Source organism: Zootoca vivipara, chromosome 5, assembly GCF_963506605.1.
Source record: "Zootoca vivipara chromosome 5, rZooViv1.1, whole genome shotgun sequence".
Classification (NCBI taxonomy): Eukaryota; Metazoa; Chordata; class Lepidosauria; order Squamata; family Lacertidae; genus Zootoca; species Zootoca vivipara.
Window position 1 is genome coordinate 83,388,009 of NC_083280.1, and position 20,003 is coordinate 83,408,011.

A 20,003-nucleotide genomic window follows, 5' to 3' on the forward strand; every position below is an offset into this window, starting at 1 on the left:
TGGGCTTTCTCAAAGACAGCACATTTGAAGCACTGAAACCTGAAACCATTCCAAGTTGAAGGGCTGTCAATTTGCATTGAGTTTCATCAGCCTGACTGAAAAAGGGGAAAATACTTGGCTTTATGACATTTGATGGCTTTTCAAATTTATTTCTTGTGGTGGTTACAATACTGAAATCCCGCAATAGATACAGAAGAGAAAAGATGATGACGATGATGATTGGTTCAACATGTTCCAGTGGACCCATATTTGGTGCACTTTGGTGAACTGCCCTTAATGTTGAACTTAGAACCACAGAATTGTAGAATTGGAAGGCACCCTGGGTGTCATCTAGTCCAACCCCCTGCAATGCAGGAATCCCAGCTAGTAGCAGCACCTCTTGCAATGGACATAATTTGGTATTTCATCAAATTGGTTTTATGTCCTCTGAGGTGCATGCTCAACAAATGAGATTGCGATCTCCTTAGTACTGAGGGGATGAAAGGGTCAAAGCCAAATTTAGCTTAAGAAGCAGTGGCTTTGCACTATTCAGCTTTTCACTTTAATGATTAAAGTGGCAACAAGGGTCCGAGGGAAAGCCTTTATATGTTTCTGCCTCTCTTTGGTGGTTCTTATTATCCCCATGCAACAAAGAAATGTCTTTGTCTTGTGTCACCCCCTAGACACAACAGAAAGAATCACTTATCTTTCCTCTACATTGGATGTACAACCACAGTGTTATTAATAATCAGAATGATTATATCCCTGGGTCAAGACTGCCATAAACTAAGGCCTGTATCTTAAATCCCTTAAATGACCTTCCAGCTGCATTGTTATATTTAACCTTTCCATTAACCTGCTACTCTTCCTCTCCTCCCATCCAACCCATGGTTATAGCCAAGATGTCCATCTACAAGAGAATCAAACTGGCATGTTGTTTTGATTGCGGACGCTCTGAGTGTGACTGCTCTTGCATGTCAGGCAGTGTGCATAGTAACATGGACACCCTTGAGAGAGCCTTCCCACTTTCTTCTGTCTCTGTTAATGATTGCTCCACCAGTTTACGTGCCTGTAAGTTTTAACACCAGCACATGCTGTTCCATGTCTGTGGTGTCTGTGATATCATCCCCGTCCTGTGTCGTACATTGTGGTTTTATTGTTTTGGCTTTCTCCCTCCCCTTTTTCCTTTTCTTGTTCCTTTTTTTTTTTAATACCGTGAGTCAGCACGTTTCCTCCCCTCCCCTTATAACTACTTTAATTTATACAGATCTATATTTATATATTCTTCAATGTACTTCATTAAAAGAAACAATATTTTGTGTAATTGTGGCTCTCCCTTCCTCTTGTGAGCTTTTCAGGGGAAATGCATATTGACAACAGTGCAGTTTCATGACATTTTGTTTCTGATTCATACAGTATAATGGTGATTAAATGCTTTCTTAATGGCTGTGGTAGACATGCTATGTTCTGAACTAGGCATAGGAACAGTGACTTAGGGAACAAATGCTGTAGCTATTTCGGGAAGATTTGGAACAGTTTGCAGTATGTGTATCACACAACTTGTTTAGCATCAAAGGTGTACCTTTGGAGATCTTCAAATGACCCATCTTTTGTCTGAACTAACATAATTTGATTATCATTTAGCACTCCCAGTATCAGTTCATGGTTGGTGGGTGTCTCACAAACTGTTTGCTCTGTATAACTTATCTAATTCATGTTTTGATCTGGTGGTCCATGCACGCCTTTGAGGGTAACACTTGGTTAGCCAGTGAAACATATTGGGGACTAGTAACCACCACTGAGAACTGTGAAAAGTCAGTAAACTTTAGAGCAGAAATAGCAAACTCCTGGAGTTACAGTATTCCATACATAGTGCACTAACTTCTCCCATGCTTCTCCCATGAGTTGCTAGGTGCTGCCTTACTCTGAATCAGACCATTGATCCATGGAGACCAGTATTGTTTACTCAGTCTGGCAATAGGTCTCCAAAGTCTTGGCTACTACTTTCCCATGCTGTCTACCTGAAATCCATTAGGTGGAGATGCTCATGATTGAATTGACAGCCTTCTGCCTGGCTCTGCCTCCACCTTGGCCTGCCAGCTTTGCCTAAGACCTACTTCTAGCCCATCGAGGGATCAGTATTTTGAAATAAAAATGAGTAATCCAAAATGGCACAGGTCAAGGCTCAATCTTTCTGGTGAACGCCCTGGAGGAACATGCAGGTTCCAAGGCAAGGGCTTTAATGATGGCTTGATGTCAGTGGGCTAGATCCAGAGTAAGTTGACTTTAGGTGCCATTGAAATCCATAAGGCAGGTTACTCATGACTTTTAATTCCCATTGATTTAACCAACTTAATTTACCTTGAACCCAGTCTCCCCCCAATACCCACCTAACACTTACTGTATCCATTGTACTTACCAGTCATTACTGAATTGTGGCTAACACATCATTGGAGTGTCCACAACACCTAGTTGTATCCATAAATTTTCTATTCATAGTAGCATCTGCAAGCAAAAAAGAAACTATAACTTGGAAGAGTGGTGCAACTTTCTATTTTTTACTGCTGCCTTTAGAAGGGAAGGAGCATTAAGGTTTGGGCTGCATAACGTAATCAGCCCCCCCCCCAAAAAAAACACCAAAACACGCTGCATGTGATATCAGTGACACCTCCCAAAGTACAGCTTTTGAAAAATGCATTAGCCACATATTGCATTCAGTCATAAAAGTGATGTTGATGGCTTAGGAGGTCTTTAGTTCCTCTGCTTCCCTCTCTCACCTTCCACCCATCATTCACACTGTCACACAAAAGCAAGGTTTCATTCCTCTCCCTGTGTGTGAGATCGCCCACCTTGGATGGTTAATAATAAGAAACAAGCATCAATACCAGTCCATGCCCTTTGTAAACCAATGCTAGTTTATTAGCTGATGTTGTACCCGATTGTAATATCTGCATCTCCATATACACCCACCCTTGAAATCCGATTGGCAAGGCTTCAATAGAAATCAGCATTTTCCTCCCAGTGAGGAGAGGTCAGACAATGCCCATTTTGACAAGAGCTGGTTAGCTCAAAGAACAGTGGTGAGAGTTGGCTTTTCATTAAATATGAGCAGATGTGAAATGTAGAGTGCTTGACAATTAGAAATGGCAGCAGTAAGGCCCTGGAATCAAAGTGAGGTCAGATTGGCGGATCAGATTACCTCCCTTACATTCTTCAGTTGTTCGGGAAATCATTTTGAATTAGTGTCAGCAAAACCTTGATCGGTTTTGCCCTTTGTCTTTCATGCTAGCACTGTATTGTTTCCCAAGACACTCATTAAAGGTCATTATACTATTACAGGGCTGGCTTTGGTCACAGCCTCCCCCTCTCCCCATTGAGTCAGTGTGTGCTTCTAAGATGACTTAATGTGCTTTTCATTTCTCCCCTTTTCTCTCTCCCCCGGCTTTTCATTTTAAAGAGAAACAATCATACAATAATAATAATAATAAACGGGGGGGGGAACTGGTGAAAGAAATCCTTAAAGAGAAAATGGCTACCACAGAATTTTGGTCACAATCCTGTGGGAAATTCTTCCATGTAATGAATGGAAACTGCAAAACCTTTACTCCTCCACAGCCCCCACCCATTTTAATTCATCTGGCAAAAGAGAACTTCTTGCTAGATTGTTCCCAGTGAAAACATCTATTTTACACATCCGTTTAAACTTGCAGTGCTGTGAATTGCCTACCCATGCTGTAGCTAAAGGCACGGGCCTTGCAATATCTTTCTTTGCAGTAGCTGAAAAGTTCACTTGGTGACTCACAACACCATTCAAAATAGTGACCTCCCCCCCCCCCCGGAAAAAAATAGAAAGTTTCAAAGAGGTACTGGGTGCTTTACCAAATGGAATTTTTTTTACCCGCACACCCTTTGTAAAACCCATCAATTTCGAAAGAGATTTCCCATGTAGTATGGAAAGCTACTGCGAGATGAATAAAATTTCCAAAGCTCTTTTAGGTGGGCAGGACTAATTGTAGTGTTCTTAACCAGCACCCCCCACACTGCTGCTGCTGCTTCCACACACACACACCCTGCAGTCTATGTAGTTACGCCCAGACAAATCACTTACCTGCAAGGCTCAGTATCCTTTCTCCAGTAGCGGTAAAATTTAGATGCTCCAGGAAGTTGTAACCACAGACTGTGCAAAACTCTCTCTCTCTTTCTCTCTCTTCTCTGATTATGGGGAAATGTGTTACATGCTCCTTGTAAAAACTAGTGGATATGACCTCTGTGATGGTTTATGCCCATCACTACCATTGCTGGGAGGTTGCTGATGATACCATGGGAACTCTCTCTGCCTGACAGCCACCATTATGATGTCACATTGAGCACTGTGACCTCAATGGATGTCCTGCTTGCATGCAGGATAAAACTATCTACTACTCTAGTTTAAAGACAGGATGCCTCTTAATAATGACTGCTGGGGAATATGAGATGAAGAGTGCTATTCTATTCCTGTCCTGCTTATGAGCTACTCTTAGGCATCTGAAGAGCCACTGTGAGAACAGACTACTGTGCCAGATGGGACTTTGGTCTGATCTAGAAGGGCTCCTTTTATGTCACACGGATATTAGTTTTTGCCATCATAATGCTCTCCTACCTTGAATCTCTGTGTAGGTTTGGCATTGGGAATGCTCTGATACTAGTATTAGTATTGGTGACTGGGTTGTCCAAAAAGCTGTTGTGGAGATGGGATAAATTGGATAGAGAGAGAAAAAGCCTTCCTCTCAATTGAGAGGCAAGTAGAGGGTTCGGGGGAGCAATCGTAGCTCATGAACTTATTGGCTGACTTTTCAAGTTGGTTGAAAGAATTATTGAGATACCATATGTGAGATTGCACTGTACAAATATTAAAAGTATTATTTTTGTAAGTGTTTAACCTTTGGAGCACAGGACGAGTTGGAAAGGAAAACTATTTATTAAACTATTTCCTCTGTTGCACATGACTTTTAATACCGTGTTTCTCATATTATAAGACATGTCTTATATTTATTTTTTCCTCAAAAAAACACACTATGGCTTATTTTCAAGGGATGTCTTATTTTTTTTCCTCCTCCTCCTGCCGCGGCCGGCATTGCTGCTGCGCCTATCACTAGGTCTTATTTTCGGGGTATGGCTTATATTCCTTGAATGCTTAAAAATCCTGCTATGGCTTATTTTATGGGTATGTCTTAAAATATGAGAAACAGGGTAGTTGCAACAGAACAGAAATACGTTGCAAAGAAATATTATAATTTGAATTTGTCCTTATTGTTTACTTTTTTTTAAAAAAATGTCACTGTTACAGAGTATATCACTTTCAGCATCCTGTGAACCTGTAGTTATTAGTATCTTGGGGCGGGGTATGGCACCTACGGAAGAAGCAAGAAATCAAGGTTTCTTTGAGAAACTGGAACTTAAGAAGCCCTGCAAAGAAAAATGAGATTATTTCAAGCCCTGCAGGAAAATCTTATTAGGGCTACCCAAGAGATTGCAATCAGGCAGCTGTGTTTTCCTAACCCAAATTTTTATGAAACAACCAAACTGGTCTCTGTTGGAGAGCATTAAGCGTTACTTTGGCATGACAGTCTCTTAACGAGACTAATATAAAAAGACAATTAAATCAAGGGCAGAGTGACACAATAAAAAAGTATTAATTCAAGCCCACAGAGATGAGAAATCACACACTATATGTGTCACAAATATCTGACCTTTGTAAAGAAAGCCAGTGTGGTGTACAAGGGATGGTCTAATGGCCTCATCCATAGATTTGCTAAACTAGAAAATAGAAGCTTGGGGAGAGGAATGCCAGCTGTTTTGTTACTTGCAGAGCAGGGCATTATACCAGCATTGTTAGAACATTGTCTGTATATTGTACAACATGGACCAAATTAGGAGGCATACCTTGCCCTGTTTGGTACATGGGCTGAAACTTCCCCACTCCTGCTGTATAGAAAACTCATAATGAATATAGATGCTTAGGTTGCTTTCTTCCAAAAAACATAAAAAAGTTTCCTTCCTCTACTGTGACACTCTAGCCTATTCCATTAGCCATTACTAATCAAGTCAAGGCGTTTCATCTGCCTTGTAGCACATCCCTACATGTGTGTACTTGAAAGTAAAATCCAAAGAGTTCCATGGGTCTTACTCCCAAGTAGAAAACACATTGGGCATGTGGTCTTCAGGATTTTGTTTGTCTCTTCCATACAAACCTCTTCCTTCTAAAGTGTTTCATCGGCACGGGCAATGAAGAAACAGAAAGCTGAAAGTGAGGGGCTATATTTATGTGAGTGGACTCTCTCTGGAGAAGAACTTCCAGGGAACGAAAGCCTCTCACAATGGAATAAGGATTGTTGTAGACCTGCCTTTCATTCTTTTCTCCTCTTTGTGATGTTTGATGATAATCCCGAATGCCCAAATAACAAGTTTCAACTAGTTTTCAAGCCTTCCCGTCACAATGATCTAATGTATAGTTCTTACGTGTTGCGAACTCCATGTATTAAAAGGGGTACTTTCATCAGGGGTGTGCTTTGGTAATCTTTCGTAATATGGTGTCCTGTTTGAGGCCACAATTTGATGCCTCCAAATGGATATTCTCAATTATGTGGGCTCTCGGCTCGGTGCCCTGTGCAGCAGAACTGCCCGCACCACTCTAAACCTGCCACTGCTTTCAGTATACTTTGTGTAAAGAGGAAAAAAAACAGGCAAAAGGGAAGGTATGTGAATAATACACCCTTCCAATAATGCAAAAGCTTGACTTGGGTAGGAACACCAGTGGGATTTTGCTTTTGTCTGAGACCCACATGTTGCTTTATTAGTTAACCTCATGACCTGACTGTCATTCCTCTTCAAATTCTTGTGTTGTTATGATCCCAGTACAAACTTCTGGCAGTGTGATGGACCACCCACGAGGCTCCAGCAACCCAGTGGCTGATGCTTTATCCACTATTTAGGAATCACTGGCTTCACTATACATGTCATGCTGTAGATAGAATAATGAACAAGAAGTCATTGCTTCAGAATGAATTACTGTCAATACTTTATAGTATGACGACTATGCAATCACTTAGCAGCACTTCTGCAGTATGAAAAGTAGTTGTAGCAGTAATATGAAGGGGTTTTTTTTGTTAACTTTATGTTAAATATGTATTCTGTAGTTGACCTCCTTTGTAATGCTTTATTTTGAAATCTTTAGGATAATATTTTAGTTTTCTGTTAATTATGTTGCTTTGACTGTATGCTCTATAGTCAGTCGACTTCAAATTGTTTTATTTATGTTTTATTGATTTAATATGCTGTAAACAGCTTTGAGATTTTCCTTAAAAACAGTATAGAAATTAAACAAACAACATATAAAGTCCCTGCCCAGAACAATGTGCAGTTTGACTAACAGTAATACTTGTTGCTTTTAGTAAGTTTTTTCCTAGTAAGTAGAGTTTGCGTGTTTCAGGAAAGAAAAGTTATATGTGTTGCTTTATTTCTTTACATCACTAGTCTTTCTTAACAAATGAGGAGGTAGAACAGTGGCTTACAAATAGCTAAGTATTGTGGACTCCCTGTTTTTTCAAAAGCCAAGCCATAGACCCCTTACTTTTGCAAATGTGGTATCTCCATGGCAATGTTTGTTATGTGAATGGTGCCACCCAGTGTTTGTTGTTTTCCCAGCCAGAACTCGCTGGAACTCAGTTCTGGCACCTCTCAGGTGGGTGTCATTGCCATTACAAGAGAACAATGGTGAGTTACGACACCTCTTTCCCCCCAGAAAAATAGCACTGGTGCCACCGTACCCTCCAACATGTCCCAGCACAAAAATGGAACACACATCTTCCAGACCATGGTTCCATGCAAGTCACATGACCCACATGAGAGCACGGTGCCCTGACAGCTGATGTGTATGTGCCATAGACCCACTGGGTGTGTTACACAGACCCCTGGGGTCCGGGGACCACTGAGGTAGAGAATTGGAACCTTTGCTGGACATGTTAATCGCTCGGTGAAAGGGTGGGGAACCTGGAGCCCTCCAAATTCTGTTGGACTGCAATTCCAACTAGCCCCATTAGTTTGGCTATTAGCCAAAGATGCTATGAGTTGCCAGGCAACATCTGTAGGTCCACAGACTCCTCATCCCTGTGCTCGATTGCTCTGCCTAAGACCGGCCATATACAAACTAGTGGGTTTTCTTTTCTTGCCACAATCATTTTTCATTCACATTTCCCCCATAAAATATTAATTTCCAAAACTATTAGTATGTGTAGTTTTATATTTAGGTATTTAACATGGATATTTGAGTGGATTAGTGTGCTTGCTTGAGGATGATACAGATTTGAAGGATTGATAGATGGAGAAATACAAGGGGTGTGCAGTGCAGTGGGTTAGCTCAGATGCTCGTCGTTGGGGTTAGTGCAAAGGAATTTGTTTGGTGATGTCCTCAACCCTTTGAATATTACATGTACCAGCTTCTGTGCAGGCGGCAGATGCTCCCAAGTTTAGCAGCAAATATTTCCGAAGAGTTAGATGGAAAAGGCGGGGAGCACGGAAGAGGCAGAGAGAAGTCTTTTTGAGAAATCGCTTCAGGCCTCTACTTTGGGTAGTGTTTCTTACCAGGGTCACAGGAAAGTGACTAGTGAATGGATTGCCTTGATGGGGACAGGCTAGGGGAAGAAAAGCTGTCTCCAGCCCGTGGAGCGGGTTTCAGAGAGGGCCTTATGAAAGGTGACATGGAAATTATGTTTGCATTTTTATTTCCTGAGTGTGGCTGGTTGTCATGAAACTCACCCTGACAGTTTCTTACCACCAGGCAACAGATTCTCCCTGTTACCTCCTCGGTGTAGGACAGATGCTAGCCAGTTAGCTCTCCATCTCTCCTTCTCCTGAGCTATCTCAAGCGACAGATGCCAGGACTAGCTCAGTTTCCTCTTGAACGTTCCTGTCGTAGCCCTGCCTTGAGCCCAAATCCTGACCTTTACTTATATGAAATAAAGTACTTATGAACAAGCAGAGCCTTGATCCAGAGCAGGCTTAGAGCAAATGTCAAGCCAGACTTCTGCCTCCTTTTTCCACCTGCATTAGGGAGCCCAGATTAGACCTTAGAGTAGAGCTTTGGACTGCCTTAGGCTTTACAGGTCTGGAGAGACATAACTTATTAACAAAGAGCTATTAAATTTTTATCCATTTTTACAACACAATATAAATGCTTCCTATGAATCTACATTGTGTTCATTATCATTTAAAATGTTAATTAAGTCAAAGTTACATTTAATTTAGTCCTAAATGTGCCTTTGGGAGGAAGCGTTTAGAAACAGCTGCAGGATTGAGAAAGTACATCAAGTGTTCTGGGAAGTTCCCTGCACCAATTTCAGGACAGATTATCCCTCCCCGCCCCACCACCCCACCCGCTTCCTTCCAATCCTAAATTGAATGCTGTTTGGTGTCTGAAGCTAATTTGTAGCGATGCGATTGGGCACTGCTTCAAATTAGTGTCATACCAATAACTCCAGGGTTATTAACTCTTAGGAGAATATGGAAAGAGTAATGCACAAAAGAACTAAAGTGCTCATTCGAATCTTGACAACTGTTTGAAATTGGGATGCAGTCACGTTCTAAAACGGCTTCCATTCTGCATTTTGCAGAGGCGCTTCGCAAGCTGAGATTCCCATAGCACTAGGTTTCTCAACAGGGTCCAGTGAATGAGTGTCTGCATAGACAGCCTTGGTATAGAAATGTTTGCAGTGGATTCAGAGCTCAAGATGTCACAGGAATTGGATATCTGAATCAACTTTGGGGAGCATCAGGGAGGAGCCCGAGGCCCTCAAGAAGCTGTTGGACTCCAACTCCCATTAGCCCCAGCCACTATAGCCATTAGTCAGGGATGATGGGAGTTGGAGTCCAACAGCTTCTTGAGGGCCTCGGGCTCCTCCCTGATGCTCCCCAAAGTTGATTCAGATATCCAATTCCTGTGACATCTTGAGCTCTGAGTCCAGCAACAGGCTTCTCACCCCTGCTTTATAGTTAAAAGCTGCTTCTTTATATAGAACTGTTTCTCTGTGTTTTCTTTGCCTTGTCTGAACCCTTTACTCCACTTCACTAGAGGAAATGGCAAAAGACGATTTCCATATATTTTCATTCTGGAAGAAAGTTTTACTCTCAGGGTTATTGCTGAGAAACTCTGTTTGAAGAAAACAAACTGCAAATCCTATGTAATTTTCAACAATTTTTAATCTCTAGTTTTAATATAAGCCACAAAAGAGGGGTGCATGGGGGGGAGGTGGAATAACAGAGATGGAAATGCCACATAAAATCTTAGAAATCATACAGCATCTCTGGGCTTTGTTGTGCAATTTTCCTTGCTTGCGCTTGCGTAAAAGACATTGGTTGCATTGGATGTCACTGTCTCCACGGCGTGCACAGCATTATCCTTATTTTTCTAAACACAAATTGCTTTGCATTGTCACTGCAGCACAGTAAAGCATTTCCCCATCACTGCCTGTGTGGTAGCACAGCTGCTCATGGATTTTAGTACCAGTCAGAACTGAGCAGCAACTTTGCCTTCCGTCAGAAATTCAAGAAAAGGGCTGTTGTTGTTGTTGTTTTAAATAAAACTGTTGCTTCTAGGCAATGATACAACTATAGGTTGTAAGAAACTTGGAGCTGCTATTAAAAAATTCGAGCCCCAGAGCAAGTTCCCCTTTCATCTGCACCTTGGCCCACCTTGCCTCATGTTCTCTGGCCAATGTGTTTTATGGTTCTCTGTCCTCAGTTGTATTAGAGTAAATCTGCAACATTCCCCTCTTTCCGCAAATGTACTGCTTATCACTGAGTTTTAGATACTCTTGCAACTTAGTTGCCGCATTGTCAAATCAAGTTTGTTTAGTTTTCATTTCAGATGAGTTCAGATGTATGGATGCTTTTACAGAGTTAATTACAAAGCCCATCCATTTCAATGAGAGTGTGTCTTTGCATGCAGAGAAAGTCCCTATCTCACTGAGGTCTTGAGACCCATCGGCTACCCTCACCTTCTTTAGCCAGCCAGTCAAAGCCGTTCCCAGGGTGTAGTATGCTGGTAGCTTCTGGGAGCCTCAGGGGAGAGGTGAGTGCAGGGTGGCGTCCAAAGGTAGAGGCAGTACACCTCTGAATAAGAGACGCTTGTGAGCATAGAGTGAAGAAGGACTGTTGCTTAATATGCCCTGCAGCTTGTGGGCTTACTGGAAGTTGATCACTGTTGGGAACAGAATACTGGGCATGAAGTAGGCAGAAGGTAGATCTGGCTCTATTGACAGCTCTCTTGAGTGATTTGCAGTTGATTATCAAGCATTTTGACTCCCAATTGTTTAGCAAAAACAGCAACCAAAAGACCCACTCCCTGCTATAAATTATGGTGCTGAAATGGAGGAAGCCTGGGGTAACCATGAGTTGATGTTTGCATGGGTATTCAGCTCTGTTCAGCTCTGGTGCTCAAAACAAAATCCTAGACTTAGAATTCTCTCATTCTAAGTGTATGTCTTTTGCACCAGGTGCAAAGTAGAAGTCTACCCACAGAGGTGGTTCTAGGGTAGTGCTACCGGTTCAGCCACACTGCAGGGAGTGCCACAAAAATGCTGTCGAATGGAACATGAGAAGCAGTGGGGCACCAAATCTTAGCATCACACAGGGTGTCACTGAAAGTCTGCCACTGCTGTTGACTTCATGGTCCTTTGTTCCCATCCAAGTATGCTGTTCTAATATTCTCAAAATTCATGCCGTAGTTAAACAAACAGACAATATGTGACATCAGGTGTGGGACAGGTAAATGTGTGACTGCCAAAGAACAACCAGGAGCTTAAAATGTGCTCCTGCTTGCTCCTTGGCAAGCAGTCCTTTGAGGCTGCCTGTTTGAAGGTGCAATTTGGATTTACACTCTACCTGCAAATGGGCATTTTTCCTCTTCAGGCTGACTTTGCAGATAGCTTTGCTTGTTGGCAGAGGAAAAATGTTTGTAGGCATTGTTTTGAAACAAAAAAAAGCGTCTGCAAATGGACAACTTCAAAGGGGCTTGCTGCTGTCAGTGCCAATCAGCATGCCTTCAAAGGGGCTTGCTGTCAGCCCTGATCAGCTGATCATTGCTGACAGCAAGCCCCTCTGAAATTGTCACCAGGCATCAGAATGATGTCACATGATTGACAGGTGGATATGATGGCCCTGCCCACCTCTCAGATTGGTCTGCAGGGTCAGGGTGGGAGGAGTCCATTTCCCCACTCCTGCCGTATAGACTGTGGTTTTAAGGTAATCAAGTCAATCTGCTTGCAAGTGATAGCATTAGCAAACCTTTCAACAGGCATCCCAAACCCATTGCCTGAAATCAGGGCAAAAACATATTTCATGCAGATCTTATGAATTTCTCTTTCTTCATAAGCTTTGAATGTTGACTGATTTTATTAGTAATTGCCTTTTTTGTTGTTGTTTTTGCCTCTGCAGTCCCCCCCCCCCGAGATTCCTTCTTTTGAGATGGGTCAATAGAAAGCATCACAAGTTTTGCAATGCTAGCTTGAGGAAATGCCTGAGAACCCCTTCAGGCTTTTAGTCAGCCCCCAGGCTTATGTCTCACATGTCCCTCCAGAGACTGTCCATTGCCTTAACATTTTATCCAGGAGGAATTCAGAACTCTCTTAGCATACACTGCACGGTGGGGAGCGGGGTGTTGTTTCTTTTTGTATCTTCGGTAAACAAGCCAGTTGTTTTTGCTGTCATTGTTCTCCTGTACCTCCATTTGAAAGAACAAATACATTAGTTGGAGCTAGATGACCCAAAATATGATTATTTTAAATTATTTTAAAAGAAGGTAAGACAAACCTGTATATCCTTCAGGATAAATCAAAATACACTAACAGTTCATCCAACAAACCCCCAATGCAGCACAATCCAGTAGTTGCCTCATAGTTTCTGCAAAGGGAATGCCCATTATATTCCATGCACACCCGTAATAACCAGACTTTGTACTTCAACTCATTTGAAGAATGAGGTTTTATGTGATTGTTCTGGCATAGTTTTTTTTGTTTGTTTGTTTAAAAAAAAGAGGGAGGGAGGGAAGAATAATTTCCATAAGTTTTAAAGCCACATCATCACATTTCACAGATATATGTGAAATGACACTCTCCTACCTTCATGTCACAATCATAAGTAGTCTGCTGCTACCCTCTGGAGCCATTCTTGTGTTATCGGTGTAATATTTTTGTTAGCGATTGAATCAGTGGAAACGTATAGCAACCGTTTGTTATTTTGCAGAAGTGCCTTGATCCTATTTTGTTTTTATATGGAAAAATGACCTGGGCTGCATACATCCATCCTTTAGAGTACTTTTTCTGTTAGAGATCAAATCGCCGTTGTAAGTATCACTGCCATTAGTTATCACTGCTAGATTTCTTAGCTTACAGTTTATTTTCCACTCATGAAATTGCCAGTCTGGGCTCCCCCATAACAATCAATTCTAGCCCAAAGTACTATGTACTTTGGTGGATGTTTTAGAATATATTCTTTATGGAAGAGCTCTCTCTCTCTCTCTCTCTCTCTCTCTCTCTCTTGCAAATGTAATCAGATTTAGCTATCACATATCCATAGCTCCATTTTATTGTGTTACTTTGCCTTTTCTCTCTTGCTGTCATTTAGCAAAAATGATAGGCCGCACATATTCTGCTATTCTATATTGCTGAAATATGCTTCAGTTCTGCCTTCCTCTGTTGCCACTTTTTACTATTATTTTACAGATTTAATATTCAGTATTTATAACTGCGGTTATTTGTTGCATTAATACATTCACTGACAAATCTGGTGCTGGTGGGTTTATTTAGAAGAAAAGGGAACTGTGTTGCACCGAAGCCTGTAATAGTGTATGTCAGGAATCAATATAAATATATAGAGAAGATGGATCCCAATGTTTCATCACACTGTAGTGTCAAACCAAGAAATGTAACTGGGACGATGATAAGGAGATGAAGGAGTGAGACTGTGCAGGTAGTGGGTTGAGTTGTCAATGAATTTTATGGGATAAAGGAAAAGCCTGCATTTGGGGACACAGTTGAATGTGGGCAAATGGTGGCCTTCAGGTGTTGGTGGTGGAGTATGTTTCTGTGAAATGCAAGCCATCTCTTCTGTCTTCCTCCTTCCACCATCTTGTAATCATGAAAATGAAATGTTCATATTTTGTCACGTATTTCCAGAGGCCTCTGTGTCATGAACAGGGGTGGGGTTTACAGTTCTGTATATGTGTTGGTCTTTTGACAGCGCTGATGCAACTCAAACTTGGACCGCTGCAGTTCGGCTTTTGTTAACCTTATATGACCTCGGCCCGATTGGGTGGTTTGTGAGAATAACATTATTGCTTTCTATCCTCCTGACAGCTGTAATGGATATCATGACCTAAAGTACTGCTACAGTTATTCAATGCCCATCGTCAAGTAGCCATTTGCATGCCCCCAGAGGTATTGTAATTGGTCTGTCTTGTAGTATCACATTAATTTTGATGTGTCCCTTTCTTCTTACTTACTTATCAAACCTTTATTAGGCATTTTACAAATAAAACCATAAAAGAGAAAATAACATATGAAAGCCTTGAAATGTATATTAAAAAGGCAGCAGTTGGCGCTGTGTGTGTGTCTGTGTGTGTGTGTGTGTGTGGAATCTGTGGTTTTCCTTGTTAACCTGCTCCTTGGAGGACAGCTACCAAAAACTCAGCTACCCCCGCCGTTACCCTTTGGTCAATGTCAGATAGGCAGAATCCCACACTTTCACCTTGCTGGGGTTCCAGACCACCCAAAAGAGGGGACAATACACGTTGACGGAGCGTGCTGTACAATGGGCAATGAAAGAGAATATGCTCTACAGTGCCCTTTCTTCTTTCTCTCTCTCTATATATATATTTAGGAATTCAGTGAGGGTTGTGTTTGCAGCTGAACGAAGCATATTGTTTTGCTGTTTTTTAAAGTTTACATAATTATTGATCTTCAATTGTGTTGTTGGCTCAAACCGTTACGTAAATTTGTAGTTTTTGGTGTTGTGTCCGTTGACCTTTAGCTACATAGTGTAATAGTAAAGTGCGACCCAACCTAAAACTTGATAATGCTGGGCCCACCACATAACATGGTTATTTGTGATATAGATAGTATTTTACTTTCCATCTGCCATGCACCTAATCATGATACTTTTGGTCCCAGGGCACAGACACCTAAGCAACACTGATTGCGTGAATTAGTGAGGTATTTCATTGATAGGATTACCCAGTGCTATTTTTCCTAGAAAAAGAGGCGCCAGAGCTCATCATGAACTTCTCCCTTGTTCTCTTAAAATGGTCGTTGTGCCCACCTGAGAGGTGCTAGAACTGAGCTCTGGCTGGAAAAATTTTTTTTGGGGGGGGATTACTTCACATACCTCTGAGAGACGTTCAGAGAATAGCTTTTCCTTTTAAAATTTCTTTTCCTGTGTATTTACTGTATAATCTATTAGTACTATTAAGCATGGCCTTCTCTCCCCTACCCCACCATGTAATATAGAGCTATATTGGTAGGGAGACAGGATGAGAAATCTAACAATGAATCTAACCATCTTCACTTCGCTAAAGCACAGTTCAAGGAAATACACATTTTAGAACATCAAATCAGACCCTAACTCCAAAACAATTACCCCCCCCCTAAAAAACAACCCCCAGAGTATCACTGATATAATGGCCTGGGTTCAAAAGCATTGTTGTTAAGTGTGTTAAATATTGCTGACACTCACAAGAAACCTGAGTGGCTTGCACAGTTGGAAAAATGAGTGAGGAATATTGCAGAGTTTGCAATAAAGCTCAATTAATGTGAAATTCCCCACCATCTCTACTCATGAGCTGTATTTAATTTCAGTATCCAATCCAATGGCATCTATAATTGCAAGCTTTTACTGAAACGGGATAATTCATTTATTTACTTGTTTGCTTGCTTAATTGTTGTGACTTCCAGTCTTTCCATACCAGTATTAGGTTTCGGAGCTATTAAGATTTCTGTGTTTTCTGTGTTTGAAAGCTGTTAATGAAAGTCCTATCGTTAATGGTGGCCAAGAAATGTGCCTTTTTTAAGGGCATGTTTCATGAAAGAAGTTAAGGGGAAAGTAAAGAAAAAAAGATTGTAGGGGTAGCTTCAGACTACTAGATAATACCAGCAGATGGTGCTGCCACCTTAAGAATCAAACAGAGAAGAAGAAGAATTGCTTTTTTCCAATTAAAACACATTTGAAAACTTAGACATGCCTATCACTTGTCTAAATGTACATACAAGCACATAAATATTTATATTATGCCACATATATAAGCAGATCTTGAGCTGAGCCAAAATGGGCCATTTTTTTCACTGAAAGTCTCCTCAGTATGAAAACTGCCCCTGTCTGTGAGTTTTGATGGGGGTGGGTGGGTGCACTGCAGTATTAATCCATTCAGAGGGAGGGTAGGAAGCATTGCCCACAGTCTGAATTGCCTTCATGGAACCATATCAAATAGGTAACGTAACATGGGGTAGATGCCGTAATCATCATCATCATCACCATGGTGCCGTCACGTAGCTAAATGGCGCACATTCAATATGTGATTTGCTCATTAGTTACAATCACTATACAGCAGGCTTCCTCAACCTTGGCCTTGCAGATGCTTTTGGCCTACAACTCCCATGTAGCAGGACCAGTGGTCAGGGATGATGGGAATTGTAGTCTCAAAACATCTGGGGGGCCGAGGTTGAGAAAGCCTGCTATACAGTGTCTTACATAGAGTTGCCTCTGAAACTTAACAGAGTCAGGGGGTCATCCTTTGTCAGGAAGCCAAAAGAGCTTTGCTAAAGGGAAACAAATATTTCAGAGGGTTGTGTGCTCTGAATTGGCAACTTTTGCCTTTTCCTTATATAACCCTTTAAAGGATGTGTGTGTGTGTGTGTGTGTGTGTGTGTGTGTGTAAAATATTAAGATTTGTAGGTGAAAATTGCCATATTCGCTGAACCTAAATGGCCAGTAACAACCAACAACAGTCCGTTTTCACATCAGTGCTTGCTTTAGAGATGGGCTAACTTCAATGGGCCCACTCTGTAAATAATCCAAACCCTCAAGATTAGTATACAGTACATCAAAAACTCTTTGCTAGACCAGTGTGCTGATAATATCCTTGCTAGCTGATAATATCCTTGGGAGCTGACTGTACCATCCATTGTCAGAATCCATTTTGTGCATGGTGGGATGGGCTTTTGAGTGGTTTGCCTCATTTGCTTGTGCGAATCAGCTTTTCTTTTTCTTTTTTTAAAAAAAGTTCTGAATTGTTTTCCCATAAAAAATTGCAAAACATAAATAGCAAGGACATATCCCACTCTCTGATAAACTGCTTATCCATCATAGTTTTTGTTTGAAATTTGATTGATCAACAATCACTGTTGGGTTCACAAACTGTAGGGCAGGCTTCCTCAACCTCGGCCCTACAGCTGTTTTTGGCCTACAACTCCCATGATCCCTAGCTAGCAGGACCAGTGCTCAGCGATGATGGGAGTTGTAGTCTCAAAATATCTGGAGGGCTGAGGTTGAAGAAGCCTGCTGCAGGGTTTTGTTTTGTTTTTAATTGCTAACCTACTCCATACTGCTGGCTCAAGTAAGAACGTCACACAACCAAATGTATGTGACACAATCTTAGCATTTGTTTCAGGCCCCCCCTCTCCCTCCATTCCATAATCCTGTATTTTTAAAACAAAGAAACATATCAAATAGGTAATGTAACATGGGGTAGATGCCGTAATCTTCATCATCACCACCAACACCAGTGCTTTTTCTGGGGGGATGCAGGGGTACGCATACCCCTAAACATTTTGTGAATCTAAGTTTGGCTTCATTGAGCAGCAGTATTTCAATATGAGTAGGAAAATGAGAGTACCCCTAAACATTTTTTTAGAACAAAAGCACTGATCACCATCATCTTCAAAATAAAAAAAAAAACAATCTGACCCTATCTCCTTAATTTTGGGCTCCGGGAGCCAACACATATATAAAGGAGAAGTGCATTGGTTCTAGAATGTGCTCAGGCAAACATCAATGCTACTTCACCGGAAGCTGCTTCAAATAAAGTACTTTAACAACACTTTTCAGAAGATGCTCAGACTTTGAGGAACATATGTGGGAAGAAATTCCCATAACCACGGGGGTGGGGGGAGAATCATGAATACCTCTACTTATGGCACACAGATGACATATCATTTGGTCTTGGAGATCATGAAAGGATGCTGTGAATAGCGACAAAAAGTAGCAGAATTGGAAAAGGGTATTAAAAGCCTAGATGCTCACCTGGGAAGAATAATAGAATTGTAGAGTTAGAAGGGACCACGAGGGCCATCTAGTCCACCCCCTGCAATGCAGGAATATTTTTGCCCAATGTGGGGCTCAAACTTATGACCCTGAGATTAAAAGTCTCATGCTCTACCAACTGAGCTATCCCAGACAAGAGATGCAGGTTATTACATATCACACATTGTGCAAGAAACCCAGTTTTGCCCCCAATGCATTCTTGATAGAGAGCCACAGATTCAAGCTCATGTACCCTGTTCAGTGTACATATTTGCAAAGACCTGCTTACAGCATTCATATTTTGCAGGTTTGGGGGTACATCTAATATGGCTTTAAAAAATGTGTGAGGTGGCCCTTAGCTTTTTTAGCATAAAACCACACTCAATGCCAAAATAATAAGGAATGATTTTGCAAAGCTAAATAAATAGTAAGATATAGATTGCCCCCAAGAGCTGATACAGAAATAAAATTGGATTGTCTCACAGGTCTTGATAACGGTGAATTTCTGGTAGCCTCATTTTTCCTGCTAAAAAGATCCAGGCATTTCATTACTGAAAACTCAGTGGAGTTGTAGATTGAAACCCATAAGCGAATCACACTCAATGTCACAGGAGCAGCCCATTCTGTTTTGCCGCCTGATGCAAAACAAGAAGGTGTTACCCCTACCACTGAAGCATCATGTACTGGGGTTTATGTGGCAGCAGCTTCTGGTGAGATCTTGTGAGCAATTGTGAGAGTTCCGCAAGATCTTGCTAAAAGACACTGCTGCCACTTCTTCAGCGGCAGGCGCAGGTGCCACCCCTCAGGATTCTACCACCTGAGACAGCTGCATCAGTCCACCTCATGCATGGGCCGGCCCTGCACTCTTAAGGTGGATTTTTCTGTTTCTTAGATTGTTCTTAAAGAGAGGGAGAAAGGCAAGGAGAAAGACAGAAAGCGATAAAAGAGAGCAGGTGAGAAAAAAGAAAGGCAGGCAGGCAGGCGTACATAGTAAAAAATGAAAATCAATCAGGTGTGTCCTGTTTCAGGCAAGGATTAAAGGTAGCTCACAAGTCTGAAAGGTTTGGACGGGTACATCCTAAAATATGCATCAAAAATTTGTCTGCATCTGTGGTCTCAATGCCTAGTGGTATGTTCTCACATTGTCCAGGGTAGAATTACTCCAGTCTCTGATAGTAAGAAAGGAATTTTGAGCTGGGCTCCAGATTTATAGCTAAGTGCTATAGAGAAGTATACATGCGTGTATTGCTGGACCCTTTCCCTCTCTACTAAATAACTTTAGTTTCCTGTCAAATACATTGTATACAATAAACAGAAGGCTTCTAAATCCAGGCGAACAGAACAATCACCAAGGGCCCTATTCTCTCTCTCCCTCTTTCCCCTCCTTCTTTTTCTTTTTTGGCAACAAGGTACTTGTGTATATCTTCATTTATGCTCTCCCACATATACTTGGTTAGGTTGGGTGAGCATAAATAGTTAACGGCACCAGGTACAGGTAACTGGTGGATTGTAGGTGATTCCATTTTAAATATGATCCACCTGTGAGCGCCACATTTTTGAGGCTTCACTGACCTTAACGTGATTGATCGTTGTGCAGTCTATTTAGCCACAAAGGTGCAACCTCCATTAGTGTCTAACAGACAACAGCAGCAGGACAGATCACTAGTACAGTTTGACAGAACTACATAATCACAGCCCGT

General features: G+C 41.5%; 1 protein-coding gene across 6 annotated transcripts in view; it reads left to right on the top strand.

Moving 5' to 3' along the window:
• The window catches only part of LOC118096077 (calcium-activated potassium channel subunit alpha-1), a 550,308-nt gene that overhangs the window by 427,208 nt on the left and 103,097 nt on the right, over positions 1-20,003 (top strand). For 2 of the 6 annotated variants that reach the window (XM_060275027.1, XM_060275028.1), the window contains one exon: positions 877-1,050. The exons of the other annotated variants lie outside the window; for them this stretch is intronic. In XM_060275027.1, coding sequence (XP_060131010.1) covers positions 877-1,050 — 174 coding nt within the window. The remainder of the gene's footprint in view (positions 1-876; positions 1,051-20,003) is intronic. 6 annotated transcript variants of the gene reach the window in all.